The sequence below is a fragment of the Leptodactylus fuscus genome, chromosome 5, assembly GCF_031893055.1.
Source record: "Leptodactylus fuscus isolate aLepFus1 chromosome 5, aLepFus1.hap2, whole genome shotgun sequence".
Lineage (NCBI taxonomy): Eukaryota > Metazoa > Chordata > Amphibia > Anura > Leptodactylidae > Leptodactylus > Leptodactylus fuscus.
Window position 1 is genome coordinate 85,319,146 of NC_134269.1, and position 25,581 is coordinate 85,344,726.

At 42.5% G+C, this 25,581-nt stretch overlaps 1 protein-coding gene across 3 annotated transcripts in view; it reads right to left on the reverse strand.

Annotated features, from left to right (window-relative positions):
- APBA2 (amyloid beta precursor protein binding family A member 2) overlaps positions 1–25,581 on the reverse strand; it is a 302,921-nt gene that overhangs the window by 123,904 nt on the left and 153,436 nt on the right. For all 3 annotated transcript variants that reach the window (XM_075273589.1, XM_075273587.1, XM_075273588.1), the window contains one exon: positions 10,677–10,757. In XM_075273589.1, the coding sequence (XP_075129690.1) occupies positions 10,677–10,757 (81 nt within the window). The remainder of the gene's footprint in view (positions 1–10,676; positions 10,758–25,581) is intronic.

Below are 25,581 nucleotides of genomic sequence, written 5' to 3' on the forward strand. Positions count from 1 at the left end.
AAATATATTCTCTGCGGTGTGGTGGGAATACATAACATATTGCAGCACAAGCCAGAATGAAATAAACATATACTTTTACATATCCGTATGCTACGAATAAAACATCAGTTCATTGCCCGTTTGATATACAGGGTTATAACTCATTACAGAAATAATAATTAATCCTAATCAGTGTTAATTAAGTTTGCCAGGTGCATGTCTTAAAAGTGTACAGAAGTATCAACCCATATCTACTCTAATTTGGTTAATGACTTCAATATCTCATTAAACCAATTCAACACAATAATACAACATGATAGCAAAACCCTTAGAAGGCCGACATTTCAAGATTCTGTTCAGGTTTATCACTTTGAACCAAAAGTTCAGGTTTGTTCTGAACAGAAAGTGAAAAATTGTTTTATAAAGTTGTATATTACACTCTAAGGGCACCTAAGACACTATCTAACTCCTTTCTAGCTCTCATACACAAATGCAACCTTAGTAATGTGAAAGTGTCAGCAGCAACACAAATAGCTATGGGTAAGTGAATGGTAGCCAGTGGTAGCATACAGCCACAGGGGATCAGGGGGTCTGGAGATGTGACACAGATATTAGTAGTCGTTAACAATTATGTCTGATTATAGAGGTCTATATGCCAGAATAAGCTAGCGCAGGGACACCTAAAGATTAAAAGATACATAGGAGTCCCTGCATTAGCTATGTGACCAGAGTTACATTGAAAGTAGATCAGCAATCTGATCACATTGAACTATTAGGTAGAGGCATTTTGCCTTTATCATGCCATCTGTAATCTTAAAAATTGCTACATTTGTATGTACATATACATATATAATATATATTGTCTGAAGCAGTAACAGACACCCCTATAATATTGACAACCATTTACGACCACCTCACAAAAATTACAAAATGGGCTCCCCCACATTAATAACAGCCATAGGCCCCCATAACAATGCAAGTTCCCACGGATACAATGGAAGTCATAGACTGCTAATTATGACATCTATGGACCAAGCTACCCCTATGACTGTGACAGTGTTAGGATTGGGTCCCGCAGGTTGCTCTCCCGGCGCACAGCGCCACCTGCGGGTCAGTCTAAGTCCAGCTTTCACCCTACTGAGCATGCTCAGACTGTTGGAGCCGCTCACAAGCTAAGTGTCATTTCTCCCCTACTGAGCGTGAGTGGTGAGGTCATGACCACCGCCCCTATTGAGCGGGGTCTTCCCTTTAAATAGTGTGAGTCGACGCCCGGCTGGCGCTCACACTTTGAATTTTGATTAAGATTGACTGAAAGTCCACGGAAGTTGGTTATGACAGTAGTACAGGGACAGGCTCCAGCATTGCAGGCAGGTCGTCAGACTAGGCCTCTGTGTGGGGTTACCTCTGCTTCTACCTGGGTGCTATTAGTTAGGTCCTGTAAACCCTGAACTGTCAGCTCTAGTTCTACACCAGGGCTAGGAGCGGTAGACACTGTTCCAGCCTGTGGAGCTGCAGCAGGTTTGGACTCTGAGATAGCCTGTTTAGACTGTCAAACTTCCGTGGTGACTCCTAGCTGTTGCAGGAGCATGTTTGTTGCTGACCTGGGGTGAGTTAACCCTTGGCAGCCTTGTTGTTTTCAGCAGTACTGGTGCACCTGGACAGTGAGTTTAACTGGAAGGGTTTAGTTGCACCCTGTTCACATTGAGTACCACACCACTGCCTGTGTTTGTTGCACTCTGTTCACAGTGAGTACCGCGCCGCACCTCAGCCAGTGTTTGTTGCACCCTGTTCACATTAAATTCAGACATACAGCCGCCCACTGGGCCTATGGACCTCGCTGCAGTGTTCTGCAGACTAGAGGTTCTGTCATTTAAAAAATATTATGTTATATATTATCTTATACACAGAACCGTAACAGACAGTCATAGATCCTACATAATAGACAACTACAGCTCCACCTCAATAAGAGAGGCATCCTCTACAACTCCAGAGTGTGCCTGCTATAGGACCTCCCTGCATAGAAAACTGCAGGATTCCCATTACTTCCCATAACAGAGACCAAACAGTCACTTTTTCCAAGATCCCATTCTCTCATGGGTGAATCCTGATTAAGAAGGAAGCTGAGAAGTTATCTCGGTATGAGTGATGCTGCCACATGGTAGCTGTAGTCAGGAGAAATACATACCCATTGTATTTCATGGGAGAGGTTGGGGAATAAGAGGCACAATTAGAGTAGATGGCTGAAAGTACTGTAAGGTACGTACAGCACACAGCAGTGCACACAATGACCTGTCAGGGACACTCGCTGGTTATTTTTCCTGACAGTCTGTTCCTCTCAGCTTGCTATGTGCTGGCTATCTGTGCTGACACAACAGTGCTTCCTTTTCCTTGAAAGAGTGATGCATCTTATGTTCACTACGGAGAAGCAATGACCATGCATGAAGCCATTAAAAAAACATAATATACTGGCACCAGTGGGGTACTGACCAGGTAGCAACCCTGCTTTATTACCAGCATATATGTGAGTTATCTAGCTGTAGCAGGTTATCAGATTTAAGTTACACTTGGATAAATTATAACAAGAATAATAAAGCCATTTTGTAATAGGTCTTAAATAAAATGGTCCTATCGTTTTGTGTCCTTTATAGATCAATTTATTACCCTGGTAACAGACAACAAACATAATTGTGTTGTCCAATACTAGCGATAAAAAGTGTGATGATATAAATGATTGTGGCTGAAGGATCAGACGACACATGCTGTGTTTGTAGTCTGTTACCATGGAGATGCATTGACCAGATAACACTGGAATTCATTCACATATACATCCATTAGCAATATCAGAGTAGTTGCTTTATTCATTCTTCCCATATTCTACAGCAAGTGATTTCACTTCTTTAGAACTTCTAGGGTTAATATCACTAGTTTAGTATTAAGAAATGCCAAAATATTAAAATAAGAGAGAAAAATAGTCCTAGAATTCTGACGAGGAAATACAAAGCTTCCAGTAGAGGAGAGTACAGCATTTGTATAGAAATCAGTGATGGGAAACTTGTATCCTTTCGTACAGTGACAGCAATTACATTAAATTCCACTTAATTAACAAACACAATTATCCAAATCTGGTTAATCTATTAAGGAGGTCGTAACTGCTTTCTTTATTTATGTTTAATTACGTGAAGGAAGACTCGGTATAGTTGTAGACAATCACATACTGTAAATAGCGAATGAGCAGAAAAAGACAAACATCTAAAGCCAGAGAGCTTTATTCTAATGTCCTACTGCACAAAGATAGGAGCTTGTCAAGATTCAATCTCTTCTTTTAAAAGAAGTTAGGGGAATTTATTAAGTATGGCATTTTGTACAGCAGTCGTTCTCCATTCTCTTATTGGTGCTAATGGCACCATAATTATTAAGAATTGTCCGGCTTCCTAAGTATTCTGGTGCACCTCAGGAGATCCCATCTCCCCCGCTCATAGACTGGCATGGACTTCTATAGCAGGGGTTATAAACTAGAGGAGATGAAGCCCACCTATATACCTGCTCCGCTGCACTGTCTTGTAAAGAAAAACTGCTTTATAGCACATATTAGTCACAAATCAAGGCCGGGCGCCTCTACTTTCTGGCATAGCTAGTAAATTCTCCCAAGTGTTTTTAAGAAGTTCGGTTGTCAAATGTGCAATGGTAATAATGAATAGATTTTTTTTAATACAATCTTTAGTTTGGGGCATATCATATAAAAAAACATTCAGTGAAATGCTGCTATTTGTCCTTCATCAACTTATATAGATATCTTTTCAATTTGCTAACATCTGATGCAGATTAACAACCAACAGCTCCAGTTTTTGTAAGCGTTACATATTGCCTTTTCTGAAGAATACTGAGTTCTAATGACATTATGAGGAAAGAAAAGCCATTTTTTCAAAAATGCATGCAGAGGTTTTCCTATAGATTTAATAGGGAAAGAAAAATGCTGAAGAAAATGCAACAAAAATGTTATAAAAACTCTGTAGAAGATTTTTGGATTTTTCTGAAGCATTTTAGCTGCACTTTGCTGTGTGTTCCATAGCCTTACATGAGTTTCCACTTCAGTTTGAATACTTCGTTATGCTGGGGCCCCACATTGTGGAAATGCAGCTTTTTTTTTTTGTTGTTGCAGATTGTTACGTTTTTTTGAGCCAAAACCAAGAATGGCTATAAAAGGAATGGGAGATATCTAGGAAGTTCTTATACTGCTACCTTCTGCTCAATCCATTCCTGTCTTTGGCTCAAAAAAAACGCAACAAAATCTGCAACAAAAAAAAAGCTGCGTTTCCACAATTTCTCATCTGGCCCCATGGGAAAATTAATTGCCCACCCCTGCTCTAAATGGACTCTGATAGGCAGTCCCAGAGCTGATGCAGCACCATCCACTGGATCCACACCACACCGTATTTATACCACTCCATTCTAGAATCAACACTCAGTGAACGGAGCAGTTTTCCATGCAGGAGTGAAGATGATTACAGGAAAACTTTACTTTGATAAGATATATTACAAATTTTCTTATATTCACCTAAGCTATTCATTAACAAAAACATTTAAATAATACTCTTTAAATACTTTCCAATTTTCAATTTAATTTTTTAAGTATTTTTACCTAATCTCAGTATTGTATACTAGCGGGCACTATTGATAGTGCATTGCAAAACTTCTGTATTGGCCAATGGGAAAGAGAAAACAAATCTATAAAACCTTTGGCAGAGTCTCATAGGGTAACTTATGATAGTGATGTTAGGACCTTCAATAGACCCCCAGTTACAATCACTACATACTGGCAGCATTGACAGCGGTATGTAAATATCTAAATAACCTAAAATCGTATTTTCTTGGCTCACAGCCATTAGATCAGTATATAAGTTGTGTGTTGCAACTGGCACCTCCTCCCAGTGACAATAGCAATAGTAGGTAATTTCATGTTAAGGGTGCATTCACACTGAGTAAACGCTAGCTTATTTTGTAGAGTAAAATTACACTTGTAAATTTTGCTATCCCATTGACTTCAATGATATTTTTTTACAAGTGTAAAAATACGCCTGTAAAAAATACGCCTGTAAAAAATACGCCTGTAAAAATACGCCTGTAAAATGTCATTGAAGTCAATGGGATAGCAAAATTTACAAGTGTAATTTTACTCTACAGAATAAGCTAGCGTTTACTCAGTGTGAATGCACCCTAACAGGTGCCCATCCATAATGCACTATTACATCATGGGGTGTTAAGTGGTTCAGGCCACCTGTGGATGATGAGATTTTTTATGCAGTCTTGTGGTTTAAACCAATGGCGGATTAGAAAAAGAGAAGTGATAGCATCTGAATACTTTCTCTCCCTTTATGATCTGGTTTTGTCTCAAATACTGCTTAAAAATGTGAGCAAAACATTTTGCAGAACTTGATCATGTACGGCTAGCTTCAGGCCAATTTTACATGGCCCTATTACTGGACAAAATAACAAGCACTCTTAGGACCACTTTATCCAAATAATTGGCCCCATTACATGTGCACAGGATTTCTCAACAATCGAGCAAATGCCACATAAAATTCACTAAATTGGTGGTCCATGTGCCTTTATTCATTCCTATACAGTGGAAATGATAGACTGAATGTAAATGATTTCTAAGTCAAGTAATATTTTACAGTTTTTGTGAATGTTATTAGCCCTTCAATAAAAATTTACTGTATTTGTAGTAATTCTTTACCCATCTCAAGTGGTACAATTTTTCATACTTTCTTTGTTTTTCCTTGAAATCATTTTGTCATCCTTCACCAGTCTCGGGTTTTGTTTGTCACCTGTATACAATCATTTCCAAGCATGCTTTTGTACTGTTTATTCAGTTTATTTTAATTTGCACATTGTGCTGGGATTATTTGCATTGCTTTTTCATTAAGTCACACTGTAGCTGCTCCACTGGTCTCACAGTGGCTGCGATAAGCATCTAAATTTATTTTACCTGTCAGCATACATAAATGCTTTTTGGTACAGACTTAAAGACTTTGCCGCAACCTTAATACTTCTTCATGCAGACTAGGAACACTGTGTAAGCTACTGAATAAATAAACAGAGCTGGTCATAAAAAGAAGGGCTCTGTCGTTATTTATTGCTTTCATAGCTAGCTGCAAGTTGAGTTTGAAAAAATACTGCACAAAAGTACTCAAATAGTCATTCTCTGTCTATGAAGGAGGTGGTTTTTTTGCTAAAAAAAGAAATGTAAGTGTCTGGAAACGAAATGACATCTAGGGCATCTTATAACTCTGTCTGAAGGGTCTGGTAGTGGGTTCCTATACTCTGCGACCCAGTACATATGTGGTTGTTTATGTGAAAAGGGCCCACATTGTCGATATGGAGTTCTTGGTATCATTGTAACGGTTATGGTGTAACATTGTCCGAAACAGCAAAACATTTTTTATTGAAAGCACAATTGACATATTTTTAAATAAAATTTTTGCATAAAACAAAATTGTGATTTTTTTACCCAAATATGTTTTGGACTATTTTCTCTATAATTAGTATCGACGATCTGGGCCCTTTTCACGTAAACAGCCACATATGCATTGTTGGGCATAGCTGAGCATGCCTGTGTATGGGGAAATCAGGTGAGATAACTGTTGCCAAACAATCATATATGTGTGGTCTTAATTGGTCAGTCATTACTTATTGGAAATATTTTTTCACACAGAATGGATAGAATTTAATGGCTTTTTGTTGTTTGTGAATTTCTCCTACTTAAGACTCATCACCAGAAGTAGGGCACCTGTCTTATGTGAAAAATCATTACCCCTATAAAAAATGTCTTTAAAGAAGGGGAAAAAAACCCTTTGCATATGTGGTGCCACCAATACACTAAAAAGTCTATGTCCCATAGGAGTCAAGTCCAGGGGCGAATTTGGTATCTCTGGGGCCCTAAGCAGAGTTATGTCTGCCTCTACCCCAAAATCAAAGATTCTTCTTTACAGCAAAAAATAGTCACCAATGCTCCTTATGACTGTCACACACTATAATGCCCCTTTACTGCCCCATAAAATATAATGCCCCCTTAGTGGCCCTACACAGTATAATTCCTTTACTGGCCCCCACACAATATTTTGCCCCCTTGGTGTTTCCAACCCAAGCCCATATTGTAGTCCTCACACAGTATAATACTCACTGCTTCCTGCACAGAATATAAAGACCCTCAGTGGCCCCATGCAATTTATTAACTCTTTACTGACTCCTACACAATATAATACCCCTGTACTGCTCTCAAAGAGTGACATTCACCTGCTACCTACTAAATTATTCCAAGGAGTAATGGCTGATATACTTATTCCTCAAAGGCCCACCTCTTGTTCAGCTCCAGGGCTATCACTGCATATTATTTTCAGGCATTGAATAACTTCATTATATGAGGTCCTGACATTGTTTGGTGTGCACATGTAATGTGTGGTACGCAATGCACATATGCAGTGACCTAACAAACTTTGTGGTGGCCACAAATAGAATGATTATCAATCGAAGCCTAATGGTCACCCCGATCTCTGGGACCCCATTTAGTTGTGTGGGCTGCATTATGGCCAACACCAGCAATGTCAGATCTGAACTTTCGTTTAGGTGATTTCCAGCATGCTCAGTGGCTTCACACAATCCCCCATGGCAATATATAGAGGAAAAATGCAAGATCTCCCTGGTTATACAACAATTTAATAGTAGCATAATACAGTTGTAGTCATAAGATTTTGTGATCTTCACCATGATCTATCTTCATATGTCATAGTATGGGAATGTGGGAAGCTGCTGAACATGCTGAGAATGCCCTAACCAAGATGGGCAGATCTGACTACTGTAAAGATTCAGGTCCTTTACGTATTGGAGACACCTGTTAAGCAAAGATGTTTTAAAGTTGATATTCAAAACAATTTTTTTCAATGCTGAAGATTAAAGGGAATCCAATATCATAAAAATCTTAATCAAAGTAATCCCAATACCTTGTAGTGCTCTTTATCTACTTTCCAAATATGGCTTTATTTTTTAGTATTGTAACTCCATTATTGAGAAACTTATAAAACATACTGTATATAAGAACTAGTAGAATACCCGCGGCTTCGCTTGCGGAAAACATGTTAAATTGTTGGTTATACTAATGTAAAATTTTCATTGTCAGACTGAAATTGACATTCTCAGTGCTACAGTAATTTTTTTTTTTTTTGCACTTTAAATTTTTATTATTTTGCCATTTTACAAATTTTTCGTAAATATTTAATACATATTATGTAGTATAAAATATTACAACTATTTTTTGAACTAATTTTTATTAAAAATTTTAATTTATGCACCTTACACAAACATATAAAACATTTACACCAGGGGTGTAACTACTGGGGTAGTGACGGTAACGGCTGCCACATTACCCGGGAGACTGGGGGAACCAGCAATAGCCGCTGCCTCTGTGTGTTTTGTTTTTTTTAATAGACTACTCCAGACAGTAACAGGCCCTATTTACTTACCAATCCTGGCAGTGGTCGGGATCAGTAAGTGACGCCACAGGCCCCACAAACAGTATTATTATACTCGAGGGTCTGAAAAGACTCCCGACTATAATGATCGGAGGCCCAGAAGAAGTAAGGGAACATAAAAAACTGTTACTTACCTCTCCGGGGAGGCTTTCACTTTCAGTTTTCCCCATTATATGTATAGGGCTTAACTTTGGGGACCCCAATCTCATGACGGGGGGACGCTAGCGAGATGTAACGTGCGCAGTATTCTGCTCCTGTGGGTGGAGAGGGGATGTGCCAAATTTCACCCAAATCGGGCGAGAACTGTGGATTTGTATAGAGCAGACTACTACAGAGTTTGAGTATTATATATATAGATGTTCTTATCTTTCCTAGTTTTGCACTGGGCTGTAGATATCCTTCCCTAACTGCCGACCCCTAGGGCAGAGCTGTCAATCAAGGATGGTGGATTGAGCAGGGCAGAAACTACAGCACAGAAGATAAGAACCGCCCCAAAAACTCTTTTTACCAAATTTGCATGTAAATAAACACATCCTTTACTTGCTGACAGACTCCCTTTAATACTATGTACACAATATTAGTGCCATTATCCTCAGCAGTGACAAATCAGGACAACATTTACTAGTGTGGCATGATCAAAAGTTGGATGATTTCATACAAAAACGGATTCTTCAGTTGCTATTTTTACATCATCATTTTTTTCCATTCCTATTCTCCAACTGAAGATGTAGCCTACAGGTGAAGACACTGGCTGACACCACATTAAAGGACATTGCTTTGACTTCTCTGATAGTGAGATAGCAATGCATGTCCCTTCAAGTCCTGAAGCAAAGAAAGGTCTGAAGGGTCTTTTAACTAGTGTGAAAATGACATAGGTGATTGGGATATAAATACTGTATGTCTTGTTCCTGTGGGATTAATGTGAAGAATTACAACGTAAATTTATGTGCCGTTAGCACTATAGATGGAGCACTAAGCAAGTGATTTCTGTTAATTTAATGAAGGACTACATGTTTCTAAAAATGATTCACTGACTTCTAGATAAAGTCTCCTATTTTTTTAAAAACTATATTCACTGAAGGGTGCATTTACCCAAAAATAGGAATAGATAATAAAATTTAACCTTTATTGATATCCTCTATAAAAACACACGAAAACACCGCTGCCTATAGAGCGGTCCTGCCGACGGTCAGACCACATACCGTTACACATAATATCTGTTGGGCAGTATTTACTGCTGGTGATAGAATTTTCCTAAATACAAAATTAACCCCTGAAGAGTCTCTTTAATGAGATGAAACGCGTAGGGTTGAAATAGGAGTTATTTATGCCGCAGTAGGTGTGAATAGGAGCTAAACGTCCCAGGACCTGTCTGTCTCTATCCTTTACCCCTGTTGGTGTGGCAGTAGGCCAGTATCCTCAGGGAGGGGAGGGAGGCAGCAGGCCATAATTATCAGCTGGGAGGCGTTCTCCTTTTGTATTTATGCTGCGGTATATCATTACCTTTGAGTGAGGGAGATAGGGCATTTATTATAGGGATTTCATGAGTATACCCTGAATCTCAGCCCCTACAAAAAAACTATCTACACCCTACTCATTGAGTATTTGAATCTATTAACCATAAGCTATAGGTTAATATGGTCTGACATTATATATGTTTTTAAACCTTTGAAAAATTTCGTGTGTTTTTATAGAGGATATCAATAAAGGTTACATTTTATTATCTATTCCTATTTTTGGGTAACTACATGTTTCTACTAGATATAGAACATTTGCAAATCTACAATTGAAACAGGAACAGAGGTGTCTTTGGTAGAGACAATAACATTGCAAATTAATTCTGGCTTATGTGACATAAAGGGCAAAATGCAATTGCATGTAGATACTAACTCAATCCATTTAATCTCATCTAAAGGAAAATGAAGAAGTGAGAAGATGAAGTATAAATTTGAAGAGAAAATGTAGAGCCATATAAGCAATACATTTCCTGATAAAGAAGTTAACAGCGAATTTGTGTATAGCTTTTGTTATAAAAGAAATTGGTATGAGTTGAGCAGTATATGTAGACATCTTTTAAGTTTCTTGTGTTCATCTGTAAGGGTTTTGTGAATCACATTTGGAGAATCAGTATTTGAAGTTTGTATGTGATGCAAGAGTAGCAGTACTTACATCTGAGACATTGTTGTTATCAATTGGCCCATTAAGATCAGACCGTTGCTGTTTCCTTGGCTGATCCCCGCCATTACACACCTAGACACAACACATAGAAAAAATAAGAACTTATACAATTATACAATACAAAAGCACTTATACAATTGCCAGTCCAGTTAGGAAACCCTTTGTACATACATAAAGAAAATATTGATGCAAATTTATTAAGCCCCTACAGCATAAAAAAAATGCGTAGAAAGGGCTCAAAATTTTGTCGTTGCAAATGCTATTTTTTACTTTCCTCATCCCATTCCTGAAAGGTAATGTTGATTGGTCATCTGTCCCTTTAAATTTACCATCATTTACATTACTTTTCTGGCATAAATGATGCCTGAAATTCAATAGCTGGCATAGATTTTAGTCTAGTTGCATGGCCCGCCAGAGGATGTGCCTGATAATCTCTTAGAATACATTAGAAGTAGAGATGAGCGAACACTAAAATGTTCGAGGTTCGAAATTCGATTCGAACAGCCGCTCAATGTTCGTGTGTTCGAACGGGTTTCAAACCCCATTATAGTCTATGGGGAACAGATACTCGTTAAGGGGGAAACCCAAATCCGTGTCTGGAGGGTCACCAAGTCCACTATGACACCCCAGGAAATGATGCCAACACCTCTGGAATGACACTGGGACAGCAGGGGAAGCATGTCTGGGGGCATCTAACACACCAAAGACCCTCTATTACCCCAACATCACAGCCTAACAACTACACACTTTACACACTCAATACCACCTCTCTGACAGTAGGAAAACACCTTGAAACATGTGTATTTGGCACTTGCAGTGAGGAGAGCTTGTCACCAGCAGTGAATTTGGCCCTTGTAGTAAGTTGAGGTTGGCACCAACATTTGTTTTGAAAATCAGGGTGGATTGAGCCTCTAACCAGCAGAGTTTGGGCAAATTCATGGTGGAGGGAGCCTCTAAACACCCCAGTTTGGGCAAATTCATGGTGGAGGGAGCCTCTAAAAAGCCAAGTTTGGACCAATTCATGGTGGAGGGAGCCTCTAACCAGCCCAGTTTGGACCAATTAATGGTGGAGGGAGCCTCTAACCAGCCCAGTTTGGACCAATTAATGGTGGAGGGAGCCTCTAACCAGCCCAGTTTGGACCAATTAATGGTGGAGGGAGCCTCTAACCAGCCCAGTTTGGACCAATTCATGGTGGAGGGAGCCTCTAACCACCCCAGTTTGGACCAATTCATGGTGGAGGGAGCCTCTAAACAGCCAAGTTTGGACCAATTCATGGTGGAGGGAGCCTCTAAAAACCCCAGTTTGGACCAATTCATGGTGGAGGGAGCCTCTAACCAGCCCAGTTTGGGCAAATTCATGGTGGAGGGAGCCTCTAAACAGCCCAGTTTGGGCAAATTCATGGTGGAGGGAGCCTCTAACCAGCCCAGTTTGGACCAATTAATGGTGGAGGGAGCCGCTAAACAGCCCAGTTTGGGCAAATTCATGGTGGAGGGAGCCTCTAAACAGCCCAGTTTGGACCAATTCATGGTGGAGGGAGCCTCTAAAAAACCCAGTTTGGACCAATTCATGGTGGAGGGAGCCTCTAAACAGCCCAGTTTGGACAAATTCATGGTGGAGGGAGCCTCTAAACAGCCCAGTTTGGGCAAATTCATGGTGGAGGGAGCCTCTAACCAGCCCAGTTTGGACCAATTAATGGTGGAGGGAGCCTCTAAACAGCCAAGTTTTGGGAAATTCATGGTGGAGGGAGCCTCTAACCAGCCCAGTTTGGACCAATTCATGGTGGAGGGAGCCTCTAAACAGCCCAGTTTGGGCAAATTCATGGTGGAGGGAGCCTCTAAAAAACCCAGTTTGGACCAATTCATGGTGGAGGGAGCCTCTAACCAGCCCAGTTTGGACCAATTAATGGTGGAGGGAGCCTCTAAACAGCCAAGTTTGGACCAATTCATGGTGGAGGGAGCCTCTAAAAACCCCAGTTTGGACCAATTCATGGTGGAGGGAGCCTCTAACCAGCCCAGTTTGGGCAAATTCATGGTGGAGGGAGCCTCTAAACAGCCCAGTTTGGGCAAATTCATGGTGGAGGGAGCCTCTAAACAGCCCAGTTTGGGCAAATTCATGGTGGAGGGAGCCTCTAACCAGCCCAGTTTGGACCAATTAATGGTGGAGGGAGCCGCTAAACAGCCCAGTTTGGGCAAATTCATGGTGGAGGGAGCCTCTAAACAGCCCAGTTTGGACCAATTCATGGTGGAGGGAGCCTCTAAAAAACCCAGTTTGGACCAATTCATGGTGGAGGGAGCCTCTAAACAGCCCAGTTTGGGCAAATTCATGGTGGAGGGAGCCTCTAACCAGCCCAGTTTGGACCAATTAATGGTGGAGGGAGCCTCTAAACAGCCAAGTTTTGGGAAATTCATGGTGGAGGGAGCCTCTAACCAGCCCAGTTTGGACCAATTAATGGTGGAGGGAGCCTCTAAACAGCCCAGTTTGGACCAATTCATGGTGGAGGGAGCCTCTAAACAGCCCAGTTTGGGCAAATTCATGGTGGAGGGAGCCTCTAAAAAACCCAGTTTGGACCAATTCATGGTGGAGGGAGCCTCTAACCAGCCCAGTTTGGGCAAATTCATGGTGGAGGGAGCCTCTAAACAGCCCAGTTTGGGCAAATTCATGGTGGAGGGAGCCTCTAACCAGCCCAGTTTGGACCAATTAATGGTGGAGGGAGCCGCTAAACAGCCCAGTTTGGGCAAATTCATGGTGGAGGGAGCCTCTAAACAGCCCAGTTTGGACCAATTCATGGTGGAGGGAGCCTCTAAAAAACCCAGTTTGGACCAATTCATGGTGGAGGGAGCCTCTAAACAGCCCAGTTTGGGCAAATTCATGGTGGAGGGAGCCTCTAACCAGCAGAGTTGTGGGAAAGCAGGGTGGAGGGAGCCTCTAACCAGCAGAGTTGGTGGAAATCAGGGTGGAGGGAGCCTCTAACCAGCAGAGTTGGGGGAAATCATGTTGGAGGGAGCCTAGTATTAGCAGAATTGTGCAACGCTTATGGTGGATGAGTATGAGGATGCGGAGGAATTGGAGAGGTTGAGTACAGACATGGAGTTTCATGTTGGGGTGCTTTACACAGGTGGGCACAAAAATGAAGGCTCTATCCAGTGGTGGTTCATTTTTATCAAAGTGAGCCGGTCGGCACTCTCAGCTGACAGACGGGTGCGCTTGTCAGTGATGATGCCACCGGCTGCACTGAACACCCTCTCAGATAGGACGCTGGCGGCAGGACAGGACAGCACCTCCAAGGCATATAGGGCAAGTTCAAGCCACAGGTCCAACTTCGACACCCAATACGTGTAGGGCGCAGAGGGGTCGGAGAGGACAGGGCTGTGGTCGGAAAGGTATTCCCGCAACATGCGCCTATACTTCTCACGCCTGGTGACACTAGGACCCTCCGTGGCGGCACTTTGGCGAGGGGGTGCCATCAAGGTGTCCCAGACCTTAGACAGTGTGCCCCTCGTTTGTGTGGACCGGTGAGAACTTGGTTGCCTACTGGAGGAACTGCCCTCCCTGCCGCCAACGTCACATGCTGGAAACATCTCCATCATATTCTGCACCAATTGCCTGTGGCAAGCATTGATGCGATTGGCCCTCCCCTCTACCGGAATAAAAGACGAGATGTTGTTTTTATACCGGGGGTCAAGGATAGCAAAGATCCAGTACTGGTTGTCCTCCATGATTTTGACAATACGCTTGTCGGTTGTAAAGCACCCCAACATGAACTCAGCCATGTCTGCCACGGTGTTAGTTGGCATGACTCCTCTGGCCCCACCGGAAAGTTCAATCTCCATTTCCTCCTCATCCTCCATGTCTACCCATCCGCGCTGCAACAATAGGACGATTCGAAGTTGCCCGGAAGCCTCCTGTATCACCATCACATCATCGGACAACTCTTCTTCCTCCTCCTCCTCCTCCTCCTCCATTAAACGCAGTGAAGCGGACAGATGTGTGGACCTACTCTCCAGCTGTGACGGATCGGATGCTATCCCTAACTCCTCTGTGTGATCTGAGTTATCCCTGATGTCAATCAGGGATTCTCTCAGAACACACAAGAGCGGGATTGTAAGGCTCACCATCGCATCCTCAGAGCTCACCCTCCTTGTGGACTCCTCAAAGACCCGTAGGATGTCACAAAGGTCTCTCATCCATGGCCACTCATGGATGTGAAACTGAGGCAGCTGACTTTGTGGCACCCTAGGGTTTTGTAGCTGGTATTCCATCAAAGGTCTCTGCTGCTCAACCACTCTATTCAACATCTGAAACGTTGAGTTCCAGCGTGTGGGGACGTCGCACAAAAGCCGGTGTTGTGGCACATGCAGGCGTTGCTGGAGAGATTTTAAGCTAGCAGCGGCTACTGTCGACTTGCGAAAGTGGGCGCACATGCGCCGCACTTTCACCAGTAGCTCTGGAACATTGGGGTAGCTCTTTAGGAAACGTTGCACCACTAGGTTGAAGACGTGGGCCAGGCATGGAACATGTTGGAGTCCGGCAAGCTCCAGAGCTGCTACCAGGTTCCGGCCGTTATCACAAACGACCATGCCTGGGCCCAGGTGCAGCGGCTCAAACCATATTGCCGTCTCATCGAGGAGGGCATCCCTCACCTCGGAGGCAGTGTGCTGTCTGTCCCCCAAGCTGATCAGCTTCAGCACAGCCTGCTGACGTCTACCAACGCCAGTGCTGCAACGTTTCCAACTCGTAGCTGGGGTCAATCTAACAGCGGAGGAGGAGGCGGTGGCGGAGGAGGAGGCGGTGGCGGAGGAGGAGGCGGTAGAGGAGGAGGAGGAGGGGGGTGTTCTTCTCGTGTCCCTGCCAGGAATGTTAGGCGGGGAGACGAGGTACACCGGGCCAGTTTGGGAAGCAGTCCCAGCCTCAACTACATTCACCCAGTGTGCCGTCAGTGAAATGTAGCGTCCCTGTCCGCATGCACTTGTCCACGCGTCGGTGGTCAAGTGGACCTTTGTGCAAAGCGCGGAACTAAGGGCCCGCCTGATGTTGAGTGACACGTGCTGGTGCAAGGCGGGGACGGCACACCGGGAGAAGTAGTGACGGCTAGGGACGGCATAGCGAGGTGCCGCAGTTGCCATCAGGTCCAGGAAGGCGGGAGTTTCAACAAGCCGGAACGCCAACATCTCCTGGGCCAGCAGTTTAGCGATGTTGGCGTTCAAGGCTTGCGCGTGTGGGTGGTTAGCAGTGTATTTCTGCCGCCGCTCCAATGTCTGAGAGATGGTGGGTTGTTGTAAAGAAACGCCTGATGGTGCCTTTGATGGTGCAGGAGAAGGAGATAAGACAGGACCAGGGGAGGATGAGGTAGAAGTCAACAAAGTGGCGGAGGCAGATGAAGTGGTGTCCTGGCTCGTCCTCTGGAGTGCATCGCCAGCACAGTCAGCAGTGGCAGTGGCAGAGGCAGAGGCAGTGGCAGAGGCAGTGGCAGTGGCGTGAACGGCAGGCGGCCTTTGTCCTGCCGTTGCTGCCTGCCACTGATTCCAGTGCTTGGATTCCAAATGACGGCGCATTGAAGTGGTGGACAGGTTGCTCTTCTCAGAGCCCCTAATCAATTTCGAGAGGCAAATTGTGCAGACAACACTATATCTGTCCTCGGCGCATTCCTTGAAAAAACTCCACACCTTCGAGAAACGTGCCCTCGAGGTGGGAGTTTTTCGGGGCTGGGTACGAACTGGAACATCTTGGGAGATTCCGGGTGTGGCCTGGCTTCGCCTAAGCTGCTGACCTCTGCCTCTGCCTCTAGCTACCCTTTTTGGTGCTGCACCTGCCTCAACATCCACACTACTTTCCCCGCTTGACATCCCCCCTGTCCAGGTCGGGTCAGTGTCCTCATCATCCACCACTTCCTCTTCCAACTCCTGTCTCATCTCCTCCTCCCGCACAATGCGCCGGTCAACTGGATGCCCTGACGGCAACTGCGTCACATCATCGTCGATGAGGGTGGGTTGCTGGTCATCCACCACCAAATCGAACGGAGATGGAGGAGACTCTAGTGTTTGAGCATCTGGACACAGATGCTCCTCTGTTAGGTTCGTGGAATCGTGACGTGGAGAGGCAGGTTGAGGGACAATGAAAGGAGCGGAGAACAGCTCTGGGGAGCAGGGACAGTTTGGGTTATTGTTCTGTAAAGCTTCGGAATTTTGGGAGGAAGGAAGACAAGACTGTTGGGTAATAGGAGGAGAGGAGGCAGAGTCTGACTGGCTGCTGGACAATGTGCTGTAAGCGTTCTCTGACAGCCATTGCAAGACCTGTTCCTGGTTCTCGGGCCTACTAAGGTTTGTACCCTGCAGTTTAGTTAATGTGGCAAGCAACCCTGGCACTGTGGAGTGGCGCAATGCTTGCTGCCCCACAGGAGTAGGCACGGGACGCCCTGTGGCTTCACTGCTACCTTGCTCCCCAGAACCATTCCCCCGACCTCGCCCACGGCCTCGTCCACGTCCCTTTCCGGGAGCCTTGCGCATTTTGAATTCCTAGTTAGAAATTGGCACTGTATACCAGTAGTAAAAATTGTGGGTGCACGTAACCCCAATATATTCTTTGAATTCCCAGTCAGACACTGGCACTATATGGCAGTAGCAAGAAATGAGGGTATTTGTATTCCCAATATATTCTTTGAATTCCCAGTCAGACAATGGCACTGTATACCAGTAGTAAAAATTGTGGGTGCACGTAACCCCAATATATTCTTTGAATTACCAGTCAGAAACTGGCACTATATGGCAGTAGCAAGAAATGAGGGTATTTATAACCCCAATATATTCTTTGAATTCCCAGTCAGACAATGGCACTGTATACCAGTAGTAAAAATTGTGGGTGCACGTAACCCCAATATATTCTTTGAATTCCCAGTCAGACACTGGCACTATATGGCAGTAGCAAGAAATGAGGGTATTTGTATTCCCAATATACTCTTTGAATTCCCAGTCAGACAATGGCACTGTATACCAGTAGTAAAAATTGTGGGTGCACGTAACCCCAATATATTCTTTGAATTACCAGTCAGAAACTGGCACTATATGGCAGTAGCAAGAAATGAGGGTATTTATAACCCCAATATATTCTTTGAATTCCCAGTCAGACAATGGCACTGTATACCAGTAGTAAAAATTGTGGGTGCACGTAACCACAATATATTCTTTGAATTACCAGTCAGAAACTGGCACTATATGGCAGTAGCAAGAAATGAGGGTATTTATAACCCCAATATATTCTTTGAATTCCCAGTCAGACAATGGCACTGTATACCAGTAGTAAAAATTGTGGGTGCACGTAACCCCAATATATTCTTTGAATTACCAGTCAGAAACTGGCACTATATGGCAGTAGCAAGAAATGAGGGTATTTGTATTCCCAATATATTCTTTGAATTCCCAGTCAGACACTGGCACTATATGGCAGTAGCAAGAAATGAGGGTATTTGTATTCCCAATATATTCTTTGAATTCCCAGTCAGACAATGGCACTGTATACCAGTAGTAAAAATTGTGGGTGCACGTAACCCCAATATATTCTTTGAATTACCAGTCAGAAACTGGCACTATATGGCAGTAGCAAGAAATGAGGGTATTTATAACCCCAATATATTCTTTGAATTCCCAGTCAGACAATGGCACTGTATACCAGTAGTAAAAATTGTGGGTGCACGTAACCCCAATATATTCTTTGAATTCCCAGTCAGACACTGGCACTATATGGCAGTAGCAAGAAATGAGGGTATTTGTATTCCCAATATATTCTTTGAATTCCCAGTCAGACAATGGCACTGTATACCAGTAGTAAAAATTGTGGGTGCACGTAACCCCAATATATTCTTTGAATTCCCAGTCAGACACTGGCACTATATGGCAGTAGCAAGAAATGAGGGTATTTGTATTCCCAATATATTCTTTGAATTCCCAGTCAGACAATGGCACTGTATACCAGTAGTAAAAATTGTGGGTGCACGTAACCCCAATATATTCTTTGAATTCCCAGTCAGACACTGGCACTATATGGCAGTAGCAAGAAATGAGGGTATTTGTATTCCCAATATATTCTTTGAATTCCCAGTCAGACAATGGCACTGTATACCAGTAGTAAAAATTGTGGGTGCACGTAACCCCAATATATTCTTTGAATTACCAGTCAGAAACTGGCACTATATGGCAGTAGCAAGAAATGAGGGTATTTATAACCCCAATATATTCTTTGAATTCCCAGTCAGACAATGGCACTGTATACCAGTAGTAAAAATTGTGGGTGCACGTAACCCCAATATATTCTTTGAATTCCCAGTCAGACACTGGCACTATATGGCAGTAGCAAGAAATGAGGGTATTTGTATTCCCAATATACTCTTTGAATTCCCAGTCAGACAATGGCACTGTATACCAGTAGTAAAAATTGTGGGTGCACGTAACCACAATATATTCTTTGAATTACCAGTCAGAAACTGGCACTATATGGCAGTAGCAAGAAATGAGGGTATTTATAACCCCAATATATTCTTTGAATTCCCAGTCAGACAATGGCACTGTATACCAGTAGTAAAAATTGTGGGTGCACGTAACCCCAATATATTCTTTGAATTACCAGTCAGAAACTGGCACTATATGGCAGTAGCAAGAAATGAGGGTATTTGTATTCCCAATATATTCTTTGAATTCCCAGTCAGACACTGGCACTATATGGCAGTAGCAAGAAATGAGGGTATTTGTATTCCCAATATATTCTTTGAATTCCCAGTCAGACAATGGCACTGTATACCAGTAGTAAAAATTGTGGGTGCACGTAACCCCAATATATTCTTTGAATTACCAGTCAGAAACTGGCACTATATGGCAGTAGCAAGAAATGAGGGTATTTATAACCCCAATATATTCTTTGAATTCCCAGTCAGACAATGGCACTGTATACCAGTAGTAAAAATTGTGGGTGCACGTAACCCCAATATATTCTTTGAATTCCCAGTCAGACACTGGCACTATATGGCAGTAGCAAGAAATGAGGGTATTTGTATTCCCAATATATTCTTTGAATTCCCAGTCAGACAATGGCACTGTATACCAGTAGTAAAAATTGTGGGTGCACGTAACCCCAATATATTCTTTGAATTCCCAGTCAGACACTGGCACTATATGGCAGTAGCAAGAAATGAGGGTATTTGTATTCCCAATATATTCTTTGAATTCCCAGTCAGACAATGGCACTGTATACCAGTAGTAAAAATTGTGGGTGCACGTAACCCCAATATATTCTTTGAATTCCCAGTCAGACACTGGCACTATATGGCAGTAGCAAGAAATGAGGGTATTTGTATTCCCAATATATTCTTTGAATTCCCAGTCAGACAATGGCACTGTATACCAGTAGTAAAAATTGTGGGTGCACGTAACCCCAATATATTCTTTGAATTCCCAGTCAGACACTGGCACTATATGGCAGTAGCAAGAAATGAGGGTATTTGTATTCCCAATATATTCTTTGAATTCCCAGTCAGACAATGGCACTGTATACCAGTAGTAAAAATTGTGGGTGCACGTAACCCCAATATATTCTTTGAATTCCCAGTCAGACACTGGCACTATATGGCAGTAGCAAGAAATGAGGGTATTTGTATTCCCAATATATTCTTTGAATTCCCAGTCAGACAATGGCACTGTATACCAGTAGTAAAAATTGTGGGTGTATATAGCCCCAATTCTATTGCTAGGGGACTTGCAGGGTATTTCTGGGGTGAAGGTGGGGGGGCACACCGTTGGAACGGGTATCGGGGTATATATCGGGTATACGGGAATACACTGACAGTGTATTCCATTCAGGATCCTGGGAAAGCTGGGTTGCGGCGATTGAGCCCGTCAGTGCCACGTTACACTGACAAGCTTCTCCCTGGAATTTAGCTCTTACAAGAGCTGTTGTGGTTGTCTTCTCCTTCCTATCCTAGCCTGTCCCTGCCTACCCAGAATCTAAGCCCTAGCTAGCTGGACGGAAACCTCCGTCCTCGGTGAATTGCAAGCTCAGAATGACGCAAACCTGGGCGGCGCTGTTCTTTTAAATTAGAGGTCACATGTTTTCGGCAGCCAATGGGTTTTGCCTACTTTTCTCAACGTCACCGGTGTCGTAGTTCCTGTCCCACCTACCCTGCGCTGTTATTGGAGCAAAAAAGGCGCCAGGGAAGGTGGGAGGGGAATCGAGTAATGGCGCACTTTACCACGCGGTGTTCGATTCGATTCGAACATGCTGAACAGCCTAATATCCGATCGAACATGAGTTCGATAGAACACTGTTCGCTCATCTCTAATTAGAAGCAACCTATCGCGGCTCAGAGATGATCAAGGTGGACGTTCAAAACGCTGGGTTTCATAAATCCCCCCATGTGTAGTGTCATAGCTTTCTACATGAAAAATTTCTTAATATTTCTAAAATATGATGTGAAATACCATTGCTTCTTCATGGAAGACTGTGAGCACCAGCCCATGCTTGTTCTGAATTAAATTAGTAACAGATTCACAAAGTGATACAATATTTAAGTGACAATATCCACCATCTCTATAAAAGTCAATTCAATAGAATTACTAAAATTGCCAGTGGTTGGAAAGTGGAATACTTCTACAATAAATCATGAAAATCCAATTCACCACGAGGATACAGGTAAAGGGGCTTCACAGAACTTACCATCTAATAAAATATTATTAGGCTACCGCTGTACTGGGTTGCTATCTATGTTTAGCCTATATAATGCAAGTACTGCATGTATCTACTGTAAGCATCTGTGTATGATCAAAGTTTATCGTGATGAAAGTTACATTATGACCGCCTTTAGGAATCTATCTCTCTATATTATAAAAATGAGTTTCTGTCTGTTCTTTATGCGTGACCAAACGATTGGACCAATCTTCACCAAATTTGGCACACAGATACTTCAGGTGTCCAGGAAGGTTTAAGATGAGACCTCCACTCGCTCTGACGTACCGTTCCGGAGATACAGTATTCACAAAACAATGACCCCCATTAGCTAATACAAACCTACAAGTCTTTCACTCATATTCCAACTGCCATACAAACGGTCACTCCACATGCACAATCTAATACTGATATCCAATCGAGCATTCAAGGCTTGAGAAAGTGCTCTGAGGAGCACGAAACGGCTGTTGCCTTTTTCATTCGCCTGTAATGTGTTACCTCCCTCCCAAAGTTTACCCTAATAAAGGACATTGTTTTAGAAGAATCTAACCGAATGGTGCGTGCCCTTCCTCTTTCTTTTTTCTTGGAACATCGCTTGATGCTATTTATATTTGGATGTTGAGCACCACCAATATTCTAAGACTATAAACTCTTCCGTTGACCTATGTACCTACCGTATTTTCCGGACTATAAGGAGCACATAAAAACCTACGATTTCCTCAGAAATCGTAAGTGCGCCTTATAGTCCGGTGCGCCTTATATATGGATGGAAGCGGTGGCAAAGTCTGCGTGCCGCTTCCATACATACATAAAAGGCACCGTAAGGGTGCATTCACACTACGGAACGCCAGCATGTATCACAGCCGTACACGCCGGCGTGACAGCAGGGCTGCCGAACACTTCCCATTCATTTCTATGGGAGCCGGCATGCGAGCACTCCCCATAGAAATGAATGGAAAAAAGCAGTCCATTCATTTCTATGGGGAGCGCTCGCATGCCGGCTCCCATAGAAATGAATGGGAAGTGTCCGGCAGCCCTGCTGTCACGCCGGCGTGAAACAGAACCCTGAAACAGAACGTGAAACTTACCGAGCGGTGCAGGGTGGGCGGGCGGGCATTCAGGCCTCCTCTTCCTCCGATGTCCTGACCACTTCCTCCGGCGCTCGCTAACTGATAATGGCCTGGGCGCATGCGCAATATCATAATGCTTCTACTACGGCTACTGCGCATGCGCCCAGGCCATTATCAGTTCGCGAGCGCCGGAGGAGGAGGACGGAACATCGGAGGAAGAGGAGGCCTGAATGCCCGCCAACCCTGCACCGTTCGGTAAGTTTCACATTCTGTTTCAGGGTTTTATGTTAAAACGGGGGGGGGGGGGGGTAGTTTGATATAACTTTTACGGTTGGGCTCTATCAGCATGATTTTGCTGATAGAGCCCCTCCTCGCCTGCCGAGCGCTTCCAATAGAAGCGGCTGGCACGCGGGGGGTTAAGCGGCCGCTGGCAAAGTCTGCGTGCCGCCGCTTTCAATAACATATAATGCGCACCGGACTGCGCCTTATAGTCCGGTGCGCCTTATATATGAACCGAGACGGACTATAAGGCGCTCATGGGCAATGCGCCTTATAGTCCAGTGCGCCTTATAGTCCGTAAAATACGGTACATATAAAGTTTGGAAGGAATGTACTTTATTGAGAGTTAGCAGTGCCATCCACCGTCTCTTCTAGTTAGCGTTAAAAATTAAATATACCCGTGCGAAGCCAGATTCTTCTACTAGTATTAGATAAGTCTGAATGATAACATAAGATGCCGCCTGGCAAATTGATAACAAATCTATTGTAAAACAGATGATATGTTATAATTAATTTGAATACAGAACTAATCATCCCAGATATTTTAGTACTTAATATTTAGACAATTCGATGTATTTTTAATCCTATCTTTATAATCTGTGCTATGACTAAATACTCACATTTATTAAAATGTTCTACAATTAGTAAGTATGATCTGGTATGAATTAAACAACAAAAACATATATTGCTAAGCTTTATTACATCATTAGTGCAGAGAACAGTTTTTAGATACTGTTTAAAGTTTTTATGGTCACACATACGCACAGTTCAGTGTATGCAGCTAATACAAAAAAACACCATACAGTTCAACATAGGAATTTTCTAGCAGTTCAATCACATTGCAAAAATGACTAACAATACTATAATTTGAAGATATGTACAGTAGGTCTATGGAGCCATTCTACTTTAGGATTTGACAATGTTTGCAATAATCTAGTTTAGCTTCATGTCTCAGATTGACACGTTATGCTGTGGCTGACTACACCACATACCATCCCCATTCTTGCTTAGGAGTCTCACTCAGGCTTTGTTCACAGATGTTCTGTCTTTCTGTTCCATAATAGGGTAAAAAAAAACGGATATCCCAGTAGTGATTAATGCATCATATAACAAAAACAAATAGATCCTGTAGACACCCCATTGACTATAATCTGGTCCGCTGTGTATCAATTTTGCCAGACAAAACATCTGGCATGATTTTAGGCAGAAGCTGTGATAGAATCTCCAAAGCAGATGTTCAACATAGCCTCAGTGATTGGCAGCCTTCTTTGTATTAGCATATATACAGAACTGGCTGTTAATTACGGATTAGGACCGCCCACTGGACTCTTAAGCCTAGAAAGAGCAGGAATTTCAATCAATAATTTAAAATTTATACAGAGTCCTTTCCAACACATGTATGTATCAATCTTCTGAGCTCCTCCTGCGTAATGACATGCTGCTGGCAGATCAGGCTTCATGTTCAATATGTCAGAGTTCTGGTAATTGATCAACATAATAAAAATAAGATTTTTTTCCATAAACAGAAATTAGCTTTGTTACAAAAATGAAACAGTTTTTGAAATCGCAGACTTTCTGCCATTTCTGAGTTTGTTTGGCAATGTGGGGATGGGATTAGAGAATCAGTGACAGTAACAGGCATAGAGGGGAAATTCTCAATCACTGAGTAGGACTTCCCCATTGACTTCTCAAAGCGGAGAGAGGGGTCTGCCTAAGTTCTTTATGCATAGACCCGCATCAAACATTTGTATATGTCACACTGTTACACAGGGTGGATTAAATAAGGCTCAGTTATAGAAACTAGAGAAATTACACGCACCTTCTTGTGCAATCCATGTCCATTTTCTACAAAATGAGCTTGACATTAAGAACAATAATGTGGTTGCTCACCCTTATCGAGAAGTATGTGAAGAGAGGAGGAAAGAGCTGAGGGTTTAGAGCTACCATCATTAATCCAACAAATCAATAAAATAATAAGTATATGGAAATTGATATAAAGCAGCCAAACCCTCAAGGCTTCTTACGGAAGCATAAACTGTGCTTAATAAAGAAAGAAATACAAAAATACACAAAAAAATAAAAGGAAACAATTCCACTGCTGAGTCCTAGCAGTTATAAATCAATAATACAATAAAACTCTACATAACAATTGGACATACAATCTAAGAGGGCTGAATGACACAGAGAATATAGTCATAAAATAAACTGCAATAACGTATCAGTATGGTATATATAAATATCCTCAATCACCATAATATTGTATCAAATGATGATTATATAGGCACTCACCCGCCAGGTCATCACTAACATCCAGGCAATGTCTTAGGTAAACAGACTGGAGAAATTGTTGATGAAACAGCTCCTTTTTGTTTTAGTTTATTTTATGGCTATATTCCTTGTGTAGACGTTCATCTGTATTGAATTGTAGGTCCAATTGTTTATGATTTATTGTCATTTTATTCTATTACTGATTTATAAACACTAGGGCCCAGGAAATTGTGTATTTTTGTGTATTTTTATATTTCTTAGTTTATTACATTTTTTTTTATACTTCCATAAGGTGCCTTGAGGGTTTGGCTGCTTGCTTACTCATTACCATATGTAGTATTTCATATATATTATCATATAGTAGCTTTCGCACTATATATTTTCTCTATTGCATCTACTTTTATAGGCTTAAAAATTTACAAGACTAAGTTCCCAGTATGTGGATGTGTGTAGTATTTAGTTGTGTTCTAAACTGTACATTTTATGTTTATAGCTCAGGTTAGTAATGTGTATTTTATGTTGTGTACAGATGTGTGCAATAAACCGTTTTCTAGTATTTGTGCCTTTGCTAATA